The 26713-nt window shown below is 47.3% G+C and overlaps 2 protein-coding genes and 1 long non-coding RNA gene across 8 annotated transcripts in view; 2 read left to right on the top strand and 1 right to left on the bottom strand.

Moving 5' to 3' along the window:
- The window catches only part of LOC119460723 (uncharacterized), a 126917-nt gene extending 110776 nt beyond the window's left edge, over positions 1-16141 (top strand). The window contains exons 18-27 of one of the 3 annotated variants that reach the window (XM_049673168.1): positions 37-169; positions 2887-3021; positions 4168-4271; positions 5603-5727; positions 7048-7160; positions 10957-11085; positions 12147-12249; positions 13448-13548; positions 14152-14322; positions 16001-16141. In XM_049673168.1, coding sequence (XP_049529125.1) covers positions 37-169; positions 2887-3021; positions 4168-4271; positions 5603-5727; positions 7048-7160; positions 10957-11085; positions 12147-12249; positions 13448-13548; positions 14152-14322; positions 16001-16126 — 1240 coding nt within the window. In that variant the 3' untranslated portion in view covers positions 16127-16141. The other 2 variants (XM_049673167.1, XR_007468490.1) reach the window with 2 other exon arrangements.
- A 2803-nt stretch (positions 16142-18944) lies between these two features.
- Positions 18945-26713, bottom strand: part of LOC119460722 (plasma membrane calcium-transporting ATPase 2) — a 336648-nt gene continuing 328879 nt past the window's right edge. For all 4 annotated transcript variants that reach the window (XM_049673162.1, XM_049673163.1, XM_049673164.1 and 1 more), the window contains one exon: positions 18945-25743. In XM_049673162.1, the coding sequence (XP_049529119.1) occupies positions 25396-25743 (348 nt within the window). In that variant the 3' untranslated portion in view covers positions 18945-25395. The remainder of the gene's footprint in view (positions 25744-26713) is intronic.
- The window catches only part of LOC125947799 (uncharacterized), a 32590-nt gene continuing 31439 nt past the window's right edge, over positions 25563-26713 (top strand). Inside the window, exon 1 of the long non-coding RNA XR_007468492.1 lies at positions 25563-25686. This is a non-coding gene — a long non-coding RNA (uncharacterized LOC125947799). The remainder of the gene's footprint in view (positions 25687-26713) is intronic.

Genomic DNA, 26713 nt, shown 5'->3' with positions numbered 1-26713 from the left:
TGTCACTATTGCTCATACTGCGTGCGGTGTTCGCAGGAACCGCGTGCTGGGTATCACGTCCGGACTGCACGATATTGGCACCATGCGTTTGGAACTGGCCCTCTACTTATTGATCGCTTGGGTCGCGGTGTACTTCGTCATCTGGAAGGGTCTTCACAAGAGCGGAAAGGTAGACCAGTGGAACTCGTTCGTTGCGCCGGTTCTCAAAAGCAGGCGGGTATCATGAGTGGAGGCAGGAAAGTAACTTCGCGGCGCCGCGCTCCCCTTCTGTACAATCATTGTCCCTTCAGAAACTCTGCTCGGTATTTCGGAGACGAACAAATGTGCAAGTTTATGGCCTTAGATGCTTTTGGTCGACTATTCTGTATAAACGAGGGCGATTCAGAAAGTAATGCGCCTCCAAGCCCACTACTTTGCCAATAGTGCTGCAAAGATTTTGAACTCTTTATCATTATTGCACTGATGTTTAGGCTATAGAAGGTCACTTACCTCACCTTCCTATCTCTTCTCGTTCCAAAGTAATCAAACAATAATTCACACCCAGTGGTGACGTCCGGTTGAAACAACGGGCTGTAATTGAATTTTTGACTGCGGAACGTTAATCGCCCGTCAACATTCATCGCCGTCTGACTGCAGTTTACGGGGATGCCTGTATTGACATCAGCACAGTGCGGAGGTGGGCAAGGACTGTGAAAGACCAAAATCCAGCCGCATCAAATCTCCACACAAGCCACATCCTTCCGCAGTCAGAAATTCCATTAGAGCCCGCTGTTTAAACCGGACGTCACCACTGAATTCCATGAATTGCTCGACTGACGTTTGCGACTCGAGTGACGTCTACGTTTAAAAGGATGTTACACGTCCGCCGCCTTGGGCCTGAGCGGCGCTGGCTACCACCCCCAGGGCTAATCTCGTACACTTACACAAATGGCCAAGAAAGTGGACGGGAGCATGGCCTCTTCGATATCTTAATTCGTAAAGCACCGCTCGAGTAATGGGGAACATGTGGGTTCAGCTCCCACCTAGGGCAAGTTATCTGTTCGTCCACTTTCATTTCCCTTTACCTCATTATTTCCACATTTCAATGTAACTCAACAATTAACTTCCTCTTACGCTTTCTCTAACTTCATTGTCTGCTCCTTGATGTGGTTGTGACTAACAGAAATCGACCCCTTCGAATCCCGCTTCGGCAGATAGTGCACTTTTCATTAGTATGATCGGATGGGGCGGAACTTAGATGCGTACAGAAAAGGGTTGCGCTTGCCTACCACGCCATACTCGCTTCACGCATGAAAAAAGTTTACACTTTTACGGGTGCTTTTGGTTTGTCCTATGGCTGACATACTTATGGTGACATTCCAACAGCAAGGCAATGGGTGCTGCGAGTAACACCCTTAAGGAAGGGTGATTGGTCGAAATATGAATAAAATGGAGGGGGGGGGGGGGGGGTGTTTTCCTAAGCGCGTCGTACTTGCCTCTTTCTTATGTTGCATAACTACGTATGTTCAATCAAAGGACATAGGATTCATCCGTATATAGGTTGCGGATGACACGCACGGAGGTGGATTCGAACCCAGGAACCTCAAGCGCGAGCCAGACACTGTATCTACTACGTCACACAGAAGACAGGTTGCAGCGCTTATGATGTTGGTATCTGCATATATAATTTGTCCTGAAACTTGCGTGATCTCTTCTTGCAATTTCTGCTCTGCCCAAGCCCAGCAAAACGTTTGATGCTACTATAGAGTTGGTCTTGAGTGACCAGAAACGCAACATGGATGCATATAATTGCGATTCATAATTCGTTGATATGTCGGAGTAGTACAGCAATTTGTAAACTTTAGTGTGGCTATTGAAAAAAGACAGCACTGCAAAGTAATACATGTACTTATACATGCAAAAATATCCTGTAATATGATTGCTACTTGTCGTACCAACTAGCTATTCCTAAAGGAAGAGACACTGAGAAGCATAAAGGGAAAGACAGGTTGGTTAACCAGATCTCGATATCCGGTTTGCTACCCTAAAAGAAAAATTCTATCATCGAGCTTTTTGCTTCATTTCATAACAAATCATGCATCGGGTCGCTTCATTCATCGCAGAAAATACATTCGTTAAGCTTGAATTGTCTCCTTAACTGAACCCTTGTAGCTGCAAAGACAGATTCCCGCGTAAGCGAACACTCTAATCTGTGTAAGAATGTCAGTCCTCTTTATAGGGTGCACATAAACGCACTGGGAGTAAACTTTAAAACACCCATTCAACACCTTTATTAGTGTTAACATTTTAGTGTATTTTTTTCGCACACGTTCTTATTATGAGGTTCTATGAGTATACATTGGTGCTAAATAGGTGCAATGAAAACACGAAAACCGCCATTTTGGCACCCTTAAGGGTGCAAGAATCTTTACTGTGTAGACGCACATACATAATGCACAGATTATATGACACACAGAGAATATACAGAACAGAATAGCATACTGGGATGAATAAGATTGGAGACATGCAAATGTTTTATTATAAAGAGAACAGGTTCGAACAGCACAACGCAATTTAGCGTAACGGAAGCGCAACATCGAATACCCTTCGTTCTTGGCACCCTACAAAAGAAAAAAATTAATGACAAAAAATTACGAAGTTGGGTGTTGCGAACATATCACGGGTATCAGAAATTTGAAAACATGGGCACATCATTTTTGGAACGTCTAACAGTCGCACGCAGTTAACGCTGATCGCCAGACAAACTCGATGAGAGTTCCGAAAACGTAATGTGCGAATCTGTCTTGAAGCAGCGTTCTCTTCCACCGTGATGTATATGTACGTAGGTAAGCATCATGGTCGAAGATGACCTGTGTGTACAGCGCATATCTTGTCCCTACTTTCCAGATAGTCTGGGTGCTGGCGGTGTTTCCATACGTGTGCCTCTTCATTCTTCTCGTGAGGGGCGTCACACTTAATGGATCATCCGACGGTCTTCTATACTACATTACGCCCGACTGGAGTCAACTACTAAAGCCGAAGGCGGGTGACATTACGCTGGCTTTGCAATCATTCTTATTGCAGACGCTGCCGGGTCTCTTGGAATTCTGCGTATTTACTGTGGCAATGTCCAGTACACTGGACTCGTTTCTGGGCAGTCGGCGTACATATGTTGGACAGGAATAAAAAGAGATACGGCGAAAAATACTTAATCATGCCCAATCGACGCTACCACAGTGAAGCCAGACAATATCGAAGGCGGATGTTTCGAATTGTTGCCATATATAGTGAACAGCGAATTTATCTTCTTAAAATTATCATTACAGAGTTACAGTGTTTTGGGCTGTTAGCATCATTTACAAAGCACACAAACACAAACCACGGAAGGAAACATGACCATGTCTGTCCACGCGCACTACCTGTCCACGTTTCCAAGCGTGGTTTGTGTTTATGCGCGCAGTCAATTGTGCTAACAGATATGTACCAACTAGCTGGCCCACCAAGACGCCTTGTTGTTATGGGCTTACATCGAGCTCCGTCTGGGTGCACATTCACTGCACCGAACTATTCGGTCTTGGCCCTGTAAAAAGCCGTTTACCATCACCACTTCCGTTGCACCGACGTTTGCGTTGCATCCACTAAAAAACGTGTAAATCAAGAATTAATTAACAAATAATTATTAATTTATTAATAAGGAAGGAAGGAAGGAAGGAAGGAAGGAAGGAAGGAAGGAAGGAAGGAAGGAAGGAAGGAAGGAAGGAAGGAAGGAAGGAAGGACTGGCCCGTGACCTAAGCGGGGAATTGGATTATCCTCGGGAGGGAGTTTGCGTAAGGTGTAAGATGTATCGAAGCCAACCCTGATGACCATGTCCGAAGTTGCTGCAGATAACTCTCGCGGGGATGTTATATAGCGTCTGTGGTATCCGGCAGTATGTAAGACAGGTCTAGAACTGTGCGATGTTTTTCTTACAGTGTAGCTTTTCGGTGGAACTGTCTCCCGACTAACTGTTTCGTGGCGTGAGAAATCTCTCCTCGCGCCTAGTATAACGCTTGTAACATAAGACAATGAGTCAAAATTTTTACTACTCGTAGATTAAAAAAAGGAAACTCAATGGGCTAATCTTATTTGTACTAATTTTAGCCGTCTGTTAATGTTTATGTTCCAATTTCTTTCCTTTTTTTTTTCAGGTGTGGATTGCTGCCGGAACTCAGGTGTTCTACAGTTACGGAGTTGGCTTCGGTTCCCTCGTGACACTCGGTAGTTACAATAAATTTCACCAGAACTTCATAAGGTGAGAGTCTGCGCCAGGCTTTCGTTGGCTTTTCTTTTCATCATCGTCAAAAGCTAGTAATACAGGCGACTCGCGGCTAGAAACAACGTTGAAATACGCGGTTGTAACAAGAAAGGAGGTAATAACGTTTTCGTGTGAAGGATGGAACGTCGTAACAGGTTAATAGGAGAGGAAGGAAATGCCAAGGAAGTTAACTATACTTCACCTAACCAACTCCATTCAGTGCAGCGAAAACTAAGGGCCCATTCACACTTGCGACTAGACGACGTCCTGCGACCGATTGCGAACTGGCGACCAGAAAGCCACTCAAGACGAACGATGTTCACACTTACAAATGCGACCTACGAGTCGCTAAACCGAAATGTCTCGCGACATGCCGTTCACGTCTGCTTGCAATGTCATCGCCGCGTAAAATAAGCGTCAGCGTATACGGACGTCCTGTTCCTTCGCATCTGATTGGTTCAGCTGTTCTGCAACTGCGGTCGCGCGACTGAAAAATCGAGCTGCGAGCGACTGGAACGAAACGGTCGCCTTTCGAGAAAAGCGACCATTTGCGACTACTTGCGACTGGTCGCTTTGCGACTAACTTGGTCGCGCGACCTCGCCTAGTCGCAAGTGTGAATGGGCCCTAAGGGTAACGTCAGTCAACCAGAAACGGGAACTAGAAAAATGGCTCCTATACATTGTTCGCCACTGATCGCCCTTCAGTGAACGTCCACTGAATGAAAGCTTCACGAAATATTTAGTAGTGCACAATGGGCAAGACCCTTCTGGGAACTCGCACCCTGCTCTCGTTACAGATTGGCTGATACGAACACTAGCCTTCGCTGCACTTCACGGAGTTGGTGAGAGCGAGCACAGGTGCGGACAAAGGTAATAGGAACACGCTCCCAATTGAAACACGATACGAACGACGCTCCGATATACGTACGTGTAGAAAAAAATCCAATGGTGCAACTGGCCATGAGCGCCGCCGGACTACACGCACATGCGCCATCCAATTTCTTGCATTACCCCCGTGGCTGCTTGACGGCGCTGGGATGCAGTTAAGCCACAGCTCCCGTGTTCCAACTACATTTGTCCGCACCTGTACAACCTCTGCTAATACTAAAGTGTGGAGGATAATGGAGGAGCGAAAGATGAATGAATTAACGAATTCGCGTTCGTTATCCAAGGTTGTCTGGGCGACTGGAGTTAATGCTGCGCCGGTTCACGCCTTAGAAGGCAGGAGTTCAAGTCAATCACGAGTTGAGTCGATGAGTGCGTGCACGCATGTATGTATCCTAACGCGATAATACTCTTATTTCCGTTTTGTTCTCATCTGTTCACAGAGATTCAGCGATAGTTTGTATCATCAACCCTATGACGAGCCTTCTGTCGGGTACAGTTATATTCTCTGTGCTCGGTCACATGGCTTCTGTAGCTGGAAAGTCAGTAGGCGACGTCGTGAAATCGGGTAAGTGCCTTTTATTGATTCCAGACTTGTACACGTTACAGAAAAAATAGTGACCGATTACAATTACAATTACTTCTTTCGAAAATGTAATTGATTACAGTTACTAATTACTGCCTTACGAAAATAATTGATCAATTACTAAACCATAATTGATTACTTTAACTTTACTTTCCTCCCTACTTTTATTACCATTGTACCGAAACATCAAATGAAACGAGCTGGCCAGGCTCTTTCGATGCGTCCTTTGCAGCCCTTCACACGTTATTTATCTGCACAAGACTTTCTTCTCAGAATTTTATTCGGTAATCTTCCCTCGTTTTCATGTGAAGACATCTGTCGCGACACTGAAAACTTGCTCGATGTGCGTGCCGGAGAGAAAGGCTGTATAGTAACGTACGAACGCTTTGCTCACAAAGTTGTGGTGATGATACGCTCTCTATAAAAGGGTGAAAAAATGGTGTAAATACGTTTATGATTCACACCTTGACACCCAGAAGGGTGTAAATTTGCCTATAGCTCACGCATTCACAGGTAAAAAAAGGGTGTAACGGTGTGAGTTATAGACAGGTTTACACCCGTTATCATTTTTAAGGGTGAAAATTATTTTACAGCTGCTATAGCTGCCAGTGAGCTATTGCTTCTGCCCAGCAGGAGTTTCTTTTTCGGGGGTTTTACGCGCCAAAACCGCGATATGATTATGAGGCAATGCCGTAGTGGAGGACTGCGGATAAATTTTGGCCACTTCGGGTTCTTTAACGTGCACCCAGTGCACGGACTTTTTATTTATTTTTTTTTTTTTTGCATTTCGGCATTTCGCCCCCATCGAAGTGCCGCCGCTGTGGTCGGTATTTTATCCCGTGACCTTATGCTTAGCAGCGCCTCGCCGTATCCACTAAGCCACCCCAGCGGGTAGCAGGAGCTCCCTTACGTGCTGCATCGAGGGAACGTGTCTCACCAGCGTATAGCTAGAACTTTCGACTCCTGCTGATCGAGGCAAGATGGCACATGGCTGCCTGAAATAAAGACCCCCCCCCCCCCCCCCCCCCGTGTACTAAACTGCTCAACAAATATGTTTTGTCTCTCTCGCTCTCTCCGTGGCGTTCGAGCGCAATGCTAGCCACCCTGTAGCAATGCTAAACGTTGCTAACGCTGTCAGTGCTTATCCCATCGAGCGAAACTGCCAAATTTCTATGTGTACACAAATTTTATTGTTGGTAGTGAACAAATTGTATAAGAATGCTCGTTACTGGTGAATAGATTTTCGCGGAAGTAGCTCGTGACGAAGTGCCGAAGTCCCTCCTTTCGCACCCACTTCCTCAGGACCAGGCCTGGCCTTCCTCGTATACCCCGAGGTCGTCACTCGAATGCCGGCTTCGATGTTTTGGTCCATGCTTTTCTTCGTCATGCTGCTCTTCCTAGGAATAAACAGCCAGGTAGGTACGCAACATCTTGCTGCTGATTGTGTAGTGGATTCTTCTTTAAAAAACTTCCTTATTTATTGTATGTATTGTGTGCGGAAGAAATTTGCGTGGCAGTCTATCGTTCGCTGTGGTATAAAGGTTATAAAGAGGGATAAAGTACTTCAGAACGGCTATCCAACGTTTCGATATCTATCTTCGTCAAAGGTGGCCTTGTCATCCTCGGCGGGTTAGATTTAACAGGTCTGACGTCTTTTCAGAAAAAGAAAAGTATACAATCATTGCATTCTACCGGTGCTAAGATATGGGGCAGAAACTTGGAGGTCAACAAAGAAGCTCGAGAACAAGTTAAGGACCGCACAAAGAGCGATGGAACGAAAAATGTTAGGCCTAAAGTAAAGAGATAGGAAGAGAGCGGTGTAAATTAGAGAGTAAACGGGGATAGACGATATTCTAATTGACATTAAGAAAAAAAAATGGAGCTGGGCAAGCCATGTGATGCGTAGGATGGATGGACCATTAGAGTTCCATAATGGATACCAAGAGAAGGGAAGCGCAGTCGAGGACGGCAGGAAACTATAGGTGGGGTGATGAAGTTAGGAAACTTGCAGGCGCAAATTAGACTCAGCTGGCGCAAGACAGGGGTATTTGGAGATCGCAGGGAGAGGCCTTCGTCCTGCAGAGAACATAAATATACGCTGATGATGATGATGAGAATGACGTCACGTGCGGTCGTTGTCGGTGGCGGCTGGCTGTAAAGAGAGAGACTGAAAAGAAAATGAACGCTGTCGCTTGACGTCTCTAGGCGTGGTTTCCAAGATGAGGGGACTAGAGCGGGAGAGTGCATGGGAACGCGGCAGAAAAAAAGAAAAAAAAAAGAAAAAAGGGACGTAAGAGGTTGTGGGGGAGCGAGAAGTTAGGCAGCCTTCAGAGAACTGACCAGAAGCCGTAGGTGTCGTAGGCGGCGTGCGTTTGTGGTTTCAGAAGAGCCGGTCAGCCGGTCAGTGTGCGAACAACAAAAAGACTTGAGTTGAAAGAATGACTCGGAGTAGCGTAGCAGCAATGCGTCGGGTAACCTTGAAGGTGTTGAGATGGCGACACTGAGTCTAGGGGTAATGGATGTAGTAGTTGGAAGGCAGCGGCTTGGTTTTTCGAGGGGCGTTAGCCTCAGTATTTCGGCGTAAGCGTCATCTCCTCGGCACACCTTTAGTGAGCCAGAACCTTGGAGCCGCCCTGGCGTCGAGGAAACGTGCTCGTCTTACACCCCGGTGACCCAGGTTCGATTCCCACCCAGACCGAAATGTACCAAATTTTCTTTTCAAGGCCATTAATTTACCGTGTTTACTGTAACCTCCCTGAGGAAGTTGAGTTCAATCGAGCATTTCTTGATGTGTTTTTACTCTTCGCACCATCGGCCATTTTTGGTGATATTCTTCGGTCACGCCGACGCCGACGGATTTTCGCGTGATGGGGCATATAATGCTTTCGCATTAAAAGAAGCCACTCGTACCGCGAGAGGTGGCTTGGTAAGCCAGAAAAGCCGAAAGACAGGCGCGCGAAGCCACATGTAAGTTCCCGCACCAGCTAGATGAGACGTCACGAATTTAGACGGCGTCATTCGGGCCTAGCTAAATTTTTATAAATAAAAATAGACTGCATTGTTCTCTAGAAGAGCCACACATTGAACTGAGCAAGTTTCAAGAACATTTACTCAACCACAACGGGCCCACATATAAAAAAATTCTTTCAAATCCGTGACGTCACACTGACGTACCAGCGCTGCAATTTCGGCGCGAAATTAAAAAGAAAAGCATTAAATATTGGATTTTATTTTTTTAATAATCAACCTATTATTGCAAAACTAAGGTAACTACACTTCTGAAAGAATATTTTATCAGTTTGAACTGATTTAATGTTTATCTCTAGTGTCTATAAATGATTTAGCCTCATCGTTTTGGGACCTACATCACTCGATATTAATTGGCACAATTGAAGGAGTACAAAATCGTTTTGTCCGTTTTATAATAGCAAACTACTATTGTACAGCTAGCGTAAGGCATATGAGAACCGCTTTCAACATCCAGTGGCGTAGCCGGGGGTGGGAAACCGGGAACTTGCCTTACGCTCCTCCAATTTTTTTTTTTTTTCTGACAGTTTGCGGCCTTCCGAGCTCCCCTCCCCCGAATTCATCCCACACAATTTACCATCATAATACAGCTCTCCGCTTTCTCATGATCCATCCCTCACCATTTACATTTGCTATAGTATAGAAATAATCGCCATAAAGTCATTGTATCCTTCTGAAACTTTCACGTGCTCTCAGTAATTTCTTCCCAAGGCCTCCGTCGAGTGCAATAACCTACCTGCATCAATAGTGAACATACGCGATCCCATTCTCTTCAAAAGTGCTTTAGTTAGCATTAACTAGTGCTGTAACTTCGAGTGTGTTGTTGCTATTTTGTATAAGTGTCATCTAACGAATCACTTTCTGTATTACAAATTGCTTTTGTATTTACTCCACCGATGTTTAGGCTGCTTGTGTTTTAACACAGCCTTCTAACTTTACATTTTATTGCGATAGCAATTATATGGACACTTGAACCGGATTTCTGCCGTCGGCGTCGTCGTCGCCGTCGTCGTCGCCGTCGCCGTGAGGTTCCCTATAGATAAAATCTTCGCCGCGCGCCGTATGCCCGAGAGGAAGCGTGCGGAGACGCGCGCTATCACGGAGAGCGAACGCACTCAATCTCCCACGCGCAAGCAAGGAAGCAGGAAGCCAGCGCCGGAGGGAGCAAGGGGGGGGGGGGGGGGGGGGGGGGGGCGGCGCACTTCTCTGCCAACAACCGCGCTCGTCGCTCGCTCGCACCGTCTCTTATCTCCACACGGCTCTGACCTTTAAGTGCATTCGCCGCTCAGTTTCCGTTGAAGCGATAGACCGCACGTACCTTCGCCCGCTGCGGCGTATGGTTGCTGCCAGCGTTTTGACAGTCGTTGTCTGCTGTCATTCAGTGTGATCTCTTCGTGTTTGTGCGCGCTCACACCACGCTTGTTCATTCAGTTCGTAATAGTCGGGCCACATTTTCCAACGCACGCTACACACGCAATGCTGCCCGGATCGGCAGTGCAGCGCTACAGGTGTGTCCCTTCGCACGCGCTGCCCACGGGAAGCGCTTCTCATCAACACCACCGTTTCACACGCGCCTTCTCGTGGTCATCGAGTCTCTCTTCATGTCGGTCTACTTACGCCGCAGCACACCTGCTTACTTAATCAGCTCATGTTTACTACAATTCATATTGCTACCAAAGCCGCTCACCTTACTTCGTATGACATTGCTGTGTTGCTATCGCATTCATTGCTTCGCCCTTAGGGCGAAACTGTGACATTTTTTGTTTTCAATGGTGCGTTTTTATGTTGTATTCTATTATGTTATTCCGTCTCCCCTCTATAATGTACTGTATGTACCGTGAAGGTATTATAAATAAAATAGATAGATAGATAGATAGATAGATAGATAGATAGATAGATAGATAGATAGATAGATAGATAGATAGATAGATAGATAGATAGATAGATAGATAGATAGATAGATAGATAGATAGATAGATAGATAGATAGATAGATAGATAGATAGATAGATAGATAGATAGATAGATAGATAGATAGATAGATAGATAGATAGATAGATAGACTGGTCACCCCCGACTTACCCGAAAGTGTCCTAAGACTGCTTGCCGGGCAGATTTCCGCGCCGGCTAACATTGCAACGGGAACCAAAAGGCTATATGCACTCCCTTCTGTCTGATCTTGCAGTTCTGCACATCGGAAGCGGTAGTCGCCGGCGTAATCGACAAATGGCCATCACTGATCACCCGGCGCAAGCTCGTTACTTTCTGTTTGGTCGTGACCCAGTTTCTGTTAGGTCTCCCGATGGCGACTCAGGCAAGTTGGCGCTGCGCTACTTTTATTCTTAGTAGTTCTCAGTCTATAGTGCTGAGCAGGTCAAGGTAGCTTGATCTTTCTCAAACTGCGCTCACTGATTTTTATTGTGATAGCAATTATATGGACACTCCAGGCGCATTTCTGCCGTTGCCGTCGTCGTCGCGGTTCCGTATAAAGTCTAAGGGCGATAAAATCGTCGCTGCGCGCCGTATGCTGCATGTGCGAGAGAAAGCATATGAAGGTGCGCGGAGATCGCGGCTCAATCTCGCGCACGCATGGGAGGGAAGCGGGAAGGAAGCGCGCCGTCTTCCAGTCGCGCGCAACGCTCCAGAGGGAGGGTAGGGGGGTATTGGTGTTACTCCGCGCCACGGTGCTCCGCGCGCACCCGCCGAGCCGCAGGGCTCCCGGGGGGAAGGTGGGAAGAGATGAGGCCGCGTTCTACACCGCGCGCTCCCGCCCGGGCGGCTGTATCTTGAAAGCCATCTGCGTCAGGGGCAGAGTCCTTTCTCCCTGCGCTGTGTTTTCGCGGCTTAGTTCGCGCTGATGCGAGCGGCGGGACGAAGGCCGATTCGCTCGCTGCTGTATCCGCGCTTACTCACTACAGCGTTTCGGCAGCAAGTTTCCGCAGTGATAGAGTGAGATGCGTTCATGTTTGCTTGTGCGCGCGTGACACCATGCTTGTTAATTTAGTTCGTATTCCTATGTTTACAAGTTTATACGGCCGATAAACTACTATCCTTACTTCGTATAGCTGTCCACTAGATTGCTATCACAATCGATTTTTCGCCTTTCTGGCGAAACTGGGACTTTTTTTAGTAATTCAATTTGCTAAATGCGCATTGTTTTGTCTTGCAAGCAATGTCCGCCTCTCCAAGAAACTCAGCTGAAGTACGAAAATTGCGCCACCTGCTCTTTTTCTACAACCTTAATAACGGTAAAAAGAAACTGCTGCTAAAATGTAGCCGATGAGTTTCTACTTTACGAAACAACGCTTCATTTATGAATAATTCTAGCATGTACGTGCCTTTTAAGTGAATGTACATTTTTATTTCTCGTTACAGGGTGGAATGTATCTGTTTCAATTAATGGACAACTACGCTATCAGCGGCATCACACTATTGTTCATAGTGTTCGCTCAGGCAACTGCTCTTTCTTGGGTATATGGTGAGCCCTAGTATATTGCTATGCTCAGCATTTAATCTTTAGCCCCTGACGGTCCTCGAAAGACATAAAAAGAAAAAAGAAAGGCGTGAGGACCTGGGAGTCCAAGTTATCGAATGATCAAAGAAAACAACGAAATATTCCGTTTATCTCATTTCATGTCCCTTTATATACTGAGAGGCTAAAGCTCATAGACACGTCTCTGCTGTTGCATGGTTCTGTCAGAAAAATGGATACAGTGACTTCAAGAAGTTACGATTCAATCAATCAACCAAATCAAATCAGTCAAATCTTTATTAAACATAATTATTTACACAGAAAACTACATACAGACCGGACCCCAGAACTGCTTTCGGGAACGAGAACATGAAGGCTCTACTGTGTTTCTCCGCGACTGATCGTAACTAAGCCGTCGGCGCCTTCAGTGTCAATCACAATTACTTGTCCTAGAGGTTATTAAAGTGTCCTGCTGAGAAGGACGGAATATTGCCGCACAAAAATAAGCCAACAGAAATAAAAACCGAAAATTCCTAAATCGCCGGTCTCCGGACATTAGCGTTTTCTGAGCCACTTAGTGAAGTTGGCCATCACCACCAGCTGGCCCCTTTCATCACTCTGTTGGTCGACGAGAAACCGCGATTTAAAAACGTTTGGTCGAAATGACACGAAACGCCGGGTATACCTGGTAACTTCGAACTATAACGGAGATCACTCTTAGCTTTGCTGAGTTTTCCCCTGTGTTATACATATAGTGTATAGATAATGAGTATATATAGAGAGACAGTTTATTGATAGCAAAGACAGAGAGGTCTACCTAAGCTAGTGCGCGCTAGTCTGTGCATCTGCACTGGGGAAGAGGGAAGGAGTAAAGGTACTGGGATGAATGATGATGAGAAGTGGCGAGTACTAATGTGCATTAGACGGTGACCTAACTAGAGCCGCTCGTCTAGTTTCGTGTCATGCAAGACCTTCAACAGCGCTTCAGCTGTCCGCATTGAGAGAGAGAAGCCATGACGGAAAGGCAGGGAGGTTAACCAGGCTGAGCCGGGTGGGCTACCCTGCACTGGGGAAGGGGGAAAGGAGATTGAAAGTCCGCACTGAAGTTGCAGTGTCAGGCCATAAGCCAATAATAGCGTCCTCCAACAGTGGCTGCCTGCCAACGCTGTAGATAACGAAATAACAAACCACTGCACCTACGCAGGAACGACGAACATCTCCGATAACATCAAGGAAATGATCGGGCGAAGACCAAGCCTCCTGCTCCGACTAGGTTGGACGGTGTTCGCACCGGTCATGTGTGTGGTACGTGACAAGTTATTCTACCTTTCGGAATTGTTTCAATAACGCCTCGGACTGCGTAGCCAGATGTGCGCATACATGATACGAAGTGTTTACTTAATTTCTATTTCTGAATGTTTCACAGCGAAGCTCTTAATACTAATACAGAAACACGTCTCGCGTTTTTTGTGGCACTAATTGTGGCGTTCTTACGATGACGGATCTCGCATCAGCTCTGCTCAGCAAAAATTCTTTCATCATTTTTATTTGTGAATGTAGCACTTCGTCGTGCTTCATTCTCTCTATTGCTGCTTGTGACTTTTTCAAATTTTTGTTATCGATGTGTTTCAGACAAGCCTCGCGCCTCTTGTCTTCCCTCGCTCTTGCGAACGAGAAATTAGCTGTTCAAACACCCTTCAAACTTGACGTCGAGTAAAGGATGCAAGCGGGTGGCGTGGTAACAAGAATAAAACGGCATTATTTCTTACTTTATGGCACTAAAGGGCTGCGCGAAAGGTGTGGTTATAGTTTTCTCATGCGTCGCTCAAACTGTCCTCCCGCAGAACGAGAACGGGCTTCCCAAACGCCAATCACCCAGTGAAGTTGCTGTGTCTTCTGCCATTGCAGGCTATATTCCTGTTCTCTGTGATCAAGTACCAACCGCTGGTGTACGCCAAGACGTACACGTACCCGTGGTGGGGCGAGATGTTGGGCTGGTTCATGGCCCTCTCTTCCATGGTCATGATTCCTGCATACGTCATCTACTTCCTGCTCACCACGCCAGGCTCCCTGCGACAGGTGGGACAGCACAGCCGTGTAAATAATTCCTTACCCCCCCCCCCCCCCCCCCACACACACACACACACACATCACAACGGCGCAATCAAGTCACCTTGCACACAACATGCTGGGGGCGTCCGCGTTTTGCGAAGAGCCTCACCGAATCTATAGTTATATATATATAGCACGTCGGAAGTGCGCATGCGTTTACTTATGTCGTTGTCATTGTTCCGCCTCAGATCATTGTTTGCAAATGTCTTAATGCAGACGCGAGCAAGCTGCCTGGTAGCGTATACTGTCGTAGGCCTTGCAAACAAATGTCCAGTGACCCCGCCTGATAATTCATTCTCGTCTCTTTTTTACAGCGAATCCGAGCGGGTATGTCTCCACAGCTTGTGGAATGTGACCAGAAGGAGGAAGAGGAGTACCCGTTAAGGAGTACTTGAAAGGACGACGGCAAGCTCGTCATTGCCGATATACGATCGCGCGTCTCAACGCGTCATTTCCTCAAGCAATGCCGCCCGCGTTCTTTTCTTGTGTGCGTGGTACAGAGTACACGTGCGCCTGAACCGCTATACTTACTCCATACCTCAGTCGTAGACCACGACGCGATGAACTTACAAACGCACGTATGCATGTCTTGAAACACAAAGGATGTTGCAAGTGTTCCGTTCGGTGCTGATTATTTTACGATATACAAAATTATGCTACACACGCCGAAAAGCAGGCGGTTGAAGCAAGTCGTATAGGTTCCCGCGAAAACACTGGACATTCAAGAGGGAGGCATCCCGACCTTTCTTGAAGTTGTAAAATTATGGGTACTTGCGATTGGTAACGTTTAGCAGACTCATTTCAGGGCGTTGTGTCAGGGGATGGGTGGGGCGGGACGGCATCATGCGCTGAATGGCTCACGAGCTGAGCGCTTCCGTCCTGTCCCGACTCGCAGTGCGCGTTGTCTTGCTGGCGATGCGCTTTAGAATGACGACACACTCAACAACAGACCTATAGTTCCAGCGTTTCTTAAGCTTTCCTGAAAGGAGGTGCTCGGGCAGAACAACTGACATCGTCTCGGAAGGATAGATCCGCCTGCAGACAACATTCTCCTCCTTATGTCGTAGGGAAATGGAGAGGCTTGCATGTAGTTCCTTCTCGTTCGTTTGCCATGGGCAGTGTTACAGCTTGCCATTCCGTTTACCTCTAGAATCAATTTAATTAATCATTCGTAAAGCGAAATGTCTGGACAGTCCGTCAGTCATTAAGTATAATTTACGGGGAATACTGGAAGGACATATCTGAGGTTTCGCTTAAATCCACTTCAGCTGAATATCTTACTGTGCCCCTGAGTCCATGCCGCAGACTTCCGTGATTCGTAATGCTGTTGTCTGTGTTAGGGTACTTTTTGTTAGTTTGTACAGTTCTTGTGCATTTCACGTTGTTCAGTGCAATTAATATATTGTACCCACTTGTGGTTGGAGCTGATACGGACCAACGGTGTAAGAAGTAAATAAAGAATCGATGTTTACTGCTGTAACGTGCATCTGAAGTGTTACAGCTTACGCTATTTTTAGGCGACACATCTTGTCAGAATTGAAGGAACGAAGGCCCAGTGTCGCTGGATTCAACTGCCTACACCAAGGGATGAGCGGGGCACTTACGTTAAAACGCTTTTCTTTTTCTTCTTAGTATATTGTCACAGTGCGTCGAAGCTGAGCAACTGCAGCAACAACAGAAACGGCAGAGCGAAGAAGAGAATAAAGACGTCCAGTACCGTCTGGAAGTTACTGTCCGACCTCTTAAAATAAACTCATGTTCACACTCTTAGCAGTGTGGTGGAGGTGCTGGGTAGGTAAGCACCCATCGACGAAATCGCTACCACCCGAACCTCGTCGGAGTCGTCACCTTCCGGGACTGCCATCCTCATCAGGAGACATGCCCCCGAGATAATGAAGCTCTAAAGCCAACGTCGTTTTCGCAACACAACTGGGAGCCACGAAGTTTCGGCGGGACTGCCGGGCCATAACAATACCTTTATTAATAATAATATTATTATTGCTATTAAGAAGTCGAGCATAATAGTGGACTAGCGAAGGTCGTTAGTGCTGACAGCATTTAAATCAATTTTGTTGCATTTCTAAAAGAACGCCAGAATTCTAGAGCGGTCTAGCAAGGTGTAGCCTCACCGAGATCCTGACTTAGTCACTACAGTCAGCTTCGACGCATCACACTCGCGGCCCACCTAAAGAATTGGTAATTATGCCCGAAGGCGACGCACTGAAAGTCTCAGAACGCTGGCGTGGGGAGGAGCGGCGCCAGGTGGCGTTGCAGGCGTCGCTAAAAAAAAGAAAACAAAAAAGCAGGGAAAAGATGGATACGACCTGATCTCTTAAAATCATAGGTAGCGAGCGGTACAAGGTAAATTTTTGAAAAATTAAAATAATGAGAGTTATACAAAAATGCTAGATAAAGAACATGTATAGTATACCTGATTAAATCAAGCAGGCTAGGTGACTATTTGTCGCTGCCCCGTTTCAAAGGGGATGCCAATAAATCATCATCATCATCATCATTGATGGCGCACGAGATGAGACCGACGGGAAACCGTCGGCGTTTGTCAGGGCGCAGATTGGAGTATGCACCGCCGGTGTGGTATGCACACGGCTCCTCGGCAGGAACGCCAATGTGTGTGTGCACAACGGCCATGCTAGCAGCGGAAGCCGTAACGCTACCCTGGTTCCGGTAGAGCAAATGGAGCGGAGCGCGACTGTGCGTGCACCTGCCTTCGTCGCTTTTGCAGGCAAACGCACTGCGCGTCTCTGGAGACCTTCTAACCCTCCACGCGCGGGCCGCGCACGCTCTGTCAATACCAGAAGAGCACGGTGGCGGCGCAACGCGCCTCGAGTGTCTGTATAATTGCATTGCAATAAAATCAACACTTTCATACACACGCAGCTTGCCTAAGAGTGCCTGTAGAGCCGGTTTCTCCGCAATAGGAGTCTTTATGAGGAGAAGCTCACTTCTGCGATTCCCTTAGGTTTGGGGGGGCTAAGAGTCCACCTAGCAGACTGTCCACTTCGGCTGTCACCATTGGCTGCTGCTTGACGTGCAGGAAGGTGCCAGCCAGTCTCATTCCTGCACGTGAAGCAGCAGCCAATCAGTGACAGCCGAAATGGACAGTCTACTAGGTGGAATCTTACAGAATACCGCCCCTGATGTCTCATTGTTTGACCCCCTCACCTTTCCTCTAGTGCGCAGTAGCAGGCCAGATACGTAGTCCTCTGGTCAACCTCTCCGCCTGTACTCCAGTTATACCTTTTTTCTCTTCTAATACATAACGACGAAGTATGCAGTGCTGGCGCCGCACGCTTAATGATGATCGCAGCGCCTATAGTATTGGTGGTGATGTGACAAATGGTCCGTGAAAGCCCAAGAGACTGCAGACTGGTAAGGTAAAGCGAAGGCGAGTACGAAGCTTGTCGCCAGTTAGTGAGCTGAACCTCGGTCATACCGCTCGGCGAGTGGCACAACCTGTCGCCACGTTACCGTGGCACTTCAAAACACGGGAGAGGGAGGAGCATCGAGCATTTGGACCAAAGAATGTTATACAGACGTTGCAGTGCACGGCTAGAAATACATGCGGTTAATGACATAGCGGCTTCAAAACTTTTGACGAAGATCGTACTTGATGCTTTGCGGGCTCAAATCGTAGAGCACCCACTTCAGAAACGAGAGGGGCCAGGCTGGCCTTGGCCGAAGTAACTGCGTTTTACGAGGAGTTATAATAAGGAGTATACCACTGTGAAGGCGGCGTGCCAGCCGCCGACTTTTCACCGACTGTTAACTCCTTACGCAGTATTTGCACTGGCGTCACAGCGGCGGCGCGAGTGTATCGCCAGCTCAATTAATACCATAAAGTTTCCTACAAAACTCACTAGGGGGAAATCTGGCGTTAGTGTCTGAGGGAGCTGCAAGCACGGCTGTTCAGACAGCATGAGAATGCTGGGCACAACATAAATTTGCCTTCGGTCCTCAGGATTCAAACGACCTTGTGATTTTGCACATTGATCATATTCAACAATACAATGCGCTCTAAACGCAACAATTAACAATACCTATATGCACATGGCGCAGTAAAACTGCCTTCGCGCGCTTCAAAAATATGATTGCTATAAAATTTAGGCCAGCAAAGGCGGATCAAGCGTAATAACGCCCCGAGGTCTGAAGCCACCAGCGCGAAAATTAAACAAATCCATGTACTAACCATAATTCCCGTGGTAGATGAACGATCGCAGCGCCACCAGTTCTCTCCTATACAGTGCCTAGAATATACTAAGTATATTCTAGGCACTGTACCTCCTATGATGAACACCTCATATGACAGTCGTGACGTCACGTATATGATATCCATAAGAGACTAAGGGGCGCAAGGAGATATTCTGCGGACTAATCAATAGGGGCTGAAGCTGGGTCCTGACACTGCTGCATGTGCTGAACGCTTAGACCTATCTGCAGAAAGAAACGACAACGTTCACTTGTAAATAAAGTTTTTCGAGCGCAGCGTCAATGCGGTCGCGCTCCGATGCCACGACTGTCAGCGCGCGCATCGGCGCGGCGCCTGGTGGCAGATAGACAAGACACGGACAAGAGCTGGGTAACTTTATTTCGCAACAGAAGATGAAGTTGATGATTCATTTACAATGGCATTGAACGGTCATTATGATGCAGAATGTTTCAAATGCAAAGCACTTGCCGCGACGTACCACTGATAAGTTGTTGCATAAATTACCCCTGAAAACAAGTGCGGGCATGCATTCAGTATAATTAACACACATATTTTTTTACGTCTCACTAGGTGTTATACATATTTTTTTCAAGACTTCAGCTTTTTTTTTTATTTCTAGAACATTCACTTCATGATGTGCTCAAAGAGGAAAGCAAAGCAACGTTTGAACAAGAGGCACGCAAAAGCTATGACAATTTTGAAGAAATGAACGTTGACGCGCAAGATGGTCGCCACAAGCACGCAGCAGGCAGATCGGTGTACAGAACTCTCGCGATGTGAAAAGAAAAACAAAATAACAGGTTTAACAGGAGGAGGAGGAGTGACACGAGTTTGCTTTGCAGATGATTGCAGTCGTGAGTTCTACCATTAAAAAACAGAATATTCACCCAGACTTTCCAACTTGACCACGATGGACGCCAGACACTTAAAAGGCGAAATACATCTAGCTTCTAACACCACAACTGTGTGTAGCATTTAAAAAGTTCAAATGGGCCCTAGAATGGTATCGTGACCATCGAAGATGCCTACAGTTGCTAGAGATAGCTTTAGTGATATCTTAGACCGTCCCACCCCGCGGGCAGAAACCCTGCGTGAAGGAAAGCTACGGAGAGCTCGATTCCTCAAACGAGATCGCAGAAAAAAAAAAGAAAAAAAAAAGAAAAAGGGGGGTTAGAAAATGAAGACGACAGCCAAACAAGAAACCAAACTTGCGTGATCATAACAGTCAACAACTGGCAATAATAACGGTAATCGTTTACGCATAGTTACGCGGTGTGTGTCTTGTGTGTGGCATGGCTCTTTAACCGTAAAAGCGTCCCACCCCGAAGGGACTCGCCACCGCTTGAAACTCGAAAACCCCGCACAAGATGAGCGGGCGCGCCCTAGGCGTTGTCGAAGACACGTTCTATGCACATATCAGCTTCGCCTATCAAGTCAGACGCTTACACCATAGATCGCAAGCAGCACTTCAGTCTCTGCGCTTCGTCGGCAACGCGCGATAGCGTTTCTACGGGCTTCTTTGAAACAATACGGAACAAACAAGGTGGGGGGGACAAACAAAGCGTGCAAACACACAATGTCCGCTACTGGGTACAAGCCGTGAAATGGCCAAGCGATGACTTCGAAACGAAAAATGAACGCGAGCGCGGCCGAAAGGTACTTGCAGGGCAGACACATGCAACAAAACACACTACAAGGTGTAACGCGAGAAACAAAACGTCCAAAACGCCGCGTAGCTGGCGTTTCCGACCAACGGCTTCGCAACACCACCGTGGCTGGAAAGTGTGTGAGCGTGTATTAACTGTGCAACCCCGAAAGCGCAGCCAAAGGGCACGGATACGGAAGGGCGAGGCGCACAGGCAAGTTCGTATATCGGAAACAGAGGCGACGGAAGACAGATGTCCAGACTAAGCGAGCAAACTCGGTTTTGAACGTGAGCTATAGCCGTCCGCGTTCGATTCTCTCGTCTAATTCAGTCGCTAAAGAAGGCGTTGAGAGCGACTCGCTGTCGCCTGGTACAGCGTGAATCACACTAGTCTAGAGTGATCAATCAGCCCGACATGGCCACCATCTTTCGTGAAAAAAAAAAAAAAAAAGCACAGGTCGACGCCGCAATAAGAACTACACGTGAGCATGCCACGTGCTCTGTTCATGAGCTATAAAACAGATCCCGAAACCAGCAGCTACAGCAGGGTAGCTGCTGCGGACGCTCGCGCATTTCGCAGCCGCCCACTCGATCCCTCTAGACAAGTGTGGTTCACACTATACGAAAAGGGGCATGAACACTCGACGCCGAGCGTGAGCGGATCGCAGCACACGTAGTCGAAAGCTGCGTAACAAAGAGAAGCCCACTGAAGATCGCCAGTGTCGTCGCAAGCGAATCTGCGATCACGTCCCTGCTTCCGAAGAGAACGCGCCAAACCATTAGATCGTAATGTGGTTAGGGTGTACTCGCACGAAAAGACTGTTACAACAAACTCTGGTCGACGAACTTTTTGCAATCGCATCACGGATGTTTTCAAAATTCGCTGGCCTTCACAGTTGCTTGCCTGGATCTCTCCCCCGTTGCCGACCATTGGCCTTGCCCTTGTTGTGAGTATAACTCCGCAAGCCGCCATGCTTCAAATTTTTTGCAGCAGCCTAAGCTCGAGCGGAAAACGAACGCGAGTTCTGCGCTCTCTCATTACTAACTCCCGCGAAGGAGAGGCGGGTACTAGCGGCCAGGACGCGCTCTGCGTCTTGAACCTGCTAATGAGGAAAGCAAGATTTATATATATGTATGTATACCTATAGATGAAACCGACACGCTGAGCAGAATGCCCGCGAGACGTCGTATGAGCGAGGACACAGCGCGCGTCAAAACGAGGTTCGACGCGGGGCGCGCGTAAACACCTTCTAAGGCACACAGCATTTGTCGAAAGTGAAAAAGCCTCTCCGCGAGTAACAGGACCTGCCACCGAGCCCTGGTGCGAAAGAGCACGCCTGCCGCTCCCAAGCTCAGGAGACTGTGAAGCACCGTTCTTCTCATATCTCTGCGGCACTCTTGTAGCGAACGACAGGTCCTCCAGGGATCTCAACGCGCGGCTCGACGACAGTTCCCGTCACTAGCGCGATTGGCTTCAGAACTTCTGACGAAGGCTGTACCTTTGTCGAACGACAATTATCGTCACCACTCTTGCGGAAATTTTCTTTCGCTAATTGCTGCGTGCCGTCAGGAACGTGACGTCACGCACGTGCACTGGGCTCTCAAGAGGCTGGGTGCAGGAAAAAAAAAAAAAAAGGAAATGTTCGCAAGAACTGCGGCGATCAACACACCTCTAAGTGTGAACTGTTGCGAGATTACGCCCCAGAAGGTGTAGTTTGTATCGGTGATCTTTGGACTGGCCGCTAGACGGTTGTATAATGGGGAGTCCTAGTTGAGCGAACGAGTGCTTTGGGGGGTCACTGAAAGCTTTCGTGGGTTATGGCATGCACGAGCGGCAGCGAAAATATTGCTAGACGAACGTAAAAATCAGAAATAAAGGTACAAATAACTACACGACGCTCATCCAAAGAAGAAGGAGAAGAAGAAGAAGAGAAAAAAAGGGAATTGCAGGCATGAACGCAGTACGCAGAGGCAACTTTCCCATTTCCGACACAAGGCGCAGGCGCTGCTGTTAATTTGCAGTACGAGATAATTTTGATATTTTTCGTCAGTTGCGTAGCTAAATCGACGGCAGCCTTGTCCCTGTCTCATATACGTTTCGACTGCGCAGACCAAGCACGCACTGCGTTCTCGAGGAAAAAAAAGAAAAAGAAAGCGAAAAAAAGAAAAGAAAGAGGAGGAACACGAGGAAGGGTTAAGGAGGCAGGGCGGTATCGAGTATGAAACTACACTCAGTCTCATTTGCGTCGCGAAACGATGGTCATTCTGCTGAATCATCATAACCAACGACTATCAATCAGGAAAGTGAGTCATGTGAGGCACCACGCTCTCGCTTTAGCATAGAACGCGCAGTGAAAGAACAGAAAACGCCATTCTCCTCGACCATCGTAATTCTTCCCTTTTTACAATCCGTGCAGCGGGAGACATTTAGATCTCGTCTGTCTGCGACGTCCAGCAGATCACTCCACAAGTTTCGCTTTCTTCGGCTTTTGTCTTTGGCAGGACGCGCAAAAAAAAAAAAAAGAAATAAACAGAAAAAAAAACTGACGGAAGTACAAGCAACGCACCAAGGGGAAGAAAATCAAGAAAGGTAAACGAGCATTCGAAATACGAGAAACTGAACCACGCATTTTCTGAAGAATAACAAAAAATATTTTTTTTCGCGGGCTCTTTTCTACGCGAAAAAAAAAAAAAAGAAAAAACGTTGTATTCGTTGTACAAGTGCAGAGCTGGCGCCAGCGTTGCCGACCAAATCGATTTACCTCAAAGTGACAAAAGGAGACACTTTTTTTTTTTTGTTATAGAGAGCAGGTTAGGTCAGGAAGGTTAGGCATGTATATCTCTCTGTATATTTATATCGTATATGTATATTTATATATATGTATATATGTATATGCCATAGATATATGTAAGGAAAAGAAAAAAAGGAAAGGAAGTTGGTATGTTCACGAAGCACTTTTTTTTTTTTTCTTCTTCTCTGCGGCAACCTTTCACACTTTGCATTAGTTTCTTTTTTTTTTTTTAACACCAAGAAAATTGGAATCTCTCCATACTGGGTGAAGGAAGTTAGAAGGCGTTATTCTTTCTCAAGGATTCGGGATAACTTGGTAACGAGAAAGGGATCGGTTACAGGAAAAGGTGCGGAGAGGTCAGGGTCTCTGTTCGCAGCAACGGCTACGACAGCCACGTGACACGTGAGGTCATGTAAGGCAAGAGTGACGCGGGACGCTGGGCGCAAACATTTACACAGTTCCAACATACTTTTTTTTTTCTTTTCTCCCCTCCGTCTTTGTACGCGTCGTTACACTCTCACGGGGGTAGGCGTAAATCTGCGCACACATACACAAACACTCACGCACGCATTCTTCATCAGAGAGACAAGAAATTGGTGCAGTTAATGGCGACAGACGCTGTAAATACGACCTCTGTCAAGGCGGGCGATCGCGGAACCTTCGCAAGGATTCAGAGGGTGGAGGAGAAGAAAACAAAAAATAAAGGGGGGGGGGGGGGGTGGCATGTGTGTCTCAATAACAAGGAACAACTGCGTCAACATGCAAATCTAGCAAGCCCAACAAAAGCCGCTCGCACGAAGGCCAGGCGGAGACAGCTTGAGCCATTGTTTTGTTTTGTTTAAACTTGCGGGGCCGCTACCATGTGTTTCGCTGCTACCACCAGCTCCGGCGGAGTACTGAAAAAACTTTGCTACTAGTATTTGTGTTGCGTGAAACTGCGCGCCCACCTTCTCCCCCTCTTCCCCTACTTAATCTCGGCATTGCAATGTAATGCTAAAATAAATGCTCGTCATATATTTATATATATATATTTATATAATCTGTATAGTATTTATATTTGTATACGACTAACATACAATTCAGCAAGCACTGCGAAGTAACTAACAATCATGTTGTACGACAAGTCCTCTGTCACAATTTGATTTGTAAGCGAAAGAAATAGGGGGGGGGGGGGGGGGGGATGCAAGGGGTGAAAGTAGAACGATTTAAAGCACTTTACGAACACACTGTAGACAGATAAGCACGTGAAAAAAATAGTAAAGTGTGCATTAAAAAAAAAGAACAAAATAGGAGCTCACTCGCACATTTTGTAGCATGTCTCGAGCACGTTCGCTAATGTCCCTCTCCCTGCCCGGCATTAAAATATGCACAAACTTAACGGACATTATCTCTCAGGCAACCTGGTCACAGTGATGCTTCCGCTACCGTTTCAAGCTCGCACACACACAGCAAACATTTCCACGGCGTCAGTTTTCGTTTGTAAACGATAATATCGAACGTCTTCTGCTTTGATTACGGGACACCACTCGGGTGCCATGGAAATACCAGCAATGTGTCCCAACTCAACCGCGACACTCTCAGCCCCGTGAGCCAACAAACCGTCAACAACCGCTCAGTGACTGAACTAGTGCCTCCACCCGTGTAAACACTCGCACATCGGTTCAGAACCGAGATAAGATCACGACAAACTTTGAGCTACGTAAAGGGGCAAAAAGATAATAGTAATAATAAAGAGCCAGAGGAGGAAAACGAGAAACTGCACTTTTCAGCGGGCACAGCTACGTAGCGGGGGAAATGGGGCGAATGGAAGCAGAAGACGCGAGTCCCCCGGAGACACTCGTCTACAAATTTTCCCACGTCTTCTCCACTTTTCGCCCTGTCTCCGTCGCGCGTCTCGATTACCTTCGTTCAATGGCATAAAAAGCCTGACCTAGACACTGACACACATACACGCATACACATACAAGACAGGGTGCTGCTCTCGTAGATGTGACAGAATCAATGTTGTGGCCGACGAAGCCAAGTTCGGCGCGAACCGACAGGTGCGCGAAGTAACGGGGTGTGGGGGCAGGGAAGAAGGAACACGTGCTGTATGCATTCGATCTCCCGGCGGTCAAAGTGAATGCGCGGCAGCTGTGTCAAAGGAACGGGTCAGCGCCACATGCACACACATTGTTACACTCGAAGCGGCGCTGCAGCGCCATACGTGATCAACGGGAATCGGGACAAAGTGAGAGACAGAGAAGGGGCAGAGAGAGAGAAAAAGCGGCATCATCGACGTGGTAGCGTGCGCGTCCAAAAACAAACGGGCATAGAGGAAGAAGGGTCGATCTCGCGGCCATTGTTTTCCATTCTTTTTCTTTTTTTTCTTTCTTTCACACGGCAGTCTCCACACTGTGATTGGATGTCGCGTCGCCTTCCTTGGCGCCAGCTGGGGGCGACGATGCCTGCTGCTGCTGCGGCTGCTGAGGTTCCCGGCCAGGCGGCGACGAGGCAGCGGCGGCACTAGGTGCCGCCACTGCGGCGGCCGTCTCTTCCTTGGGCGACGTGAAGCCTGCACCGGCCGACGTGGACGTGTGCGGCTGCGAGTGCAGCTGAGACCGCACAAAGCCGGTGCCCGTGCCCGATGGGGAGGCCGCCGACGCCTTCCGTAGGAGCGCGGTCTGGTAGGCAGGATTATTGCGAGCGTCTAAGTTACTGCGGAAAGCATTCACTACTCGGATCTGAAACAGGCCAGAAAAAAAGGGGAGAGAAGGGGGCGGGGGACCGGGGAAGGGAAAAGAGGGGCGTCCAGGCGAAGAAGATGGCGGGGACGGAAAGCAAAGAGAACAACACGGGAGCCACGAAGGCAGGGTGGAAGAAAAAGAAACAAAAAAGAGGGAGCGGGGGCGGGGGGGACAACAAAAAAACGTGTGAGTACCAAACCAAAATAAAGAGAGAGAGAGAGAGAGAGAAAAGTTCAAAACAAAAATGCAGCAAAACAAACGTGAGCAAACTAAACGAAGCTTCAAAACCAAACAATGCTCGCAAAATTGAAAACCAAAATGTAAAAAAAAAAAAAAGTATGAGAGGCAGCACAGCCAGATAGCAGCAAAAAGGCGGAAAAGAGAGAGAGTTTTTATCGAAAAAGGCAGAGCAGTTGCAGCAGCACCCATATTGGTAGAAAGAAGTGGCAACCAAATGCATGGTCACTGCCTCGCTCAGGCTCAGACATATTAAAACTGATCACTACAACTACAACAGTGCCGCGGGAGGAAAAAAAAAAAAAAAGTCAGTGCGTGGCAATGTAGCGCTAGTGCATAGAGGAGGTGCCCTCGAAGCTACAAGCTAGCTCTACAGAGAGGCACCCTACTAAGCTTGAAAATCCACGCAGCAGAACTATCTTAATTTAAAGCACTAAGAGAGAAAAAGGGGAGAGAGCAAGCGGTCAAAGCCATTACAAGTGCTTGCCTGGGAAACGAAAAAAATAAAAAATAAACGGAGTAGCTCAGGAGAAAAAAGTGCCAATACATACTACCTGAAAGTGCACATACCTAGAGCTTGCAATCACCATGACACTTGCACTCTCCCAGTGACACGGGCAATTTAAGAAAAGGTCGATCTCACCGAACAAAGCACAGAATATACACAGCCATTGACTGCATGGCTCTGCGCAGAGCTGTGCGCCTGACGGCAAGCATGCTCATAGCAAAA

This window comes from Dermacentor silvarum, chromosome 8 (genome assembly GCF_013339745.2).
Source record: "Dermacentor silvarum isolate Dsil-2018 chromosome 8, BIME_Dsil_1.4, whole genome shotgun sequence".
NCBI lineage: Eukaryota > Metazoa > Arthropoda > Arachnida > Ixodida > Ixodidae > Dermacentor > Dermacentor silvarum.
This window is presented reverse-complemented; position numbering and strand designations above follow the sequence as displayed.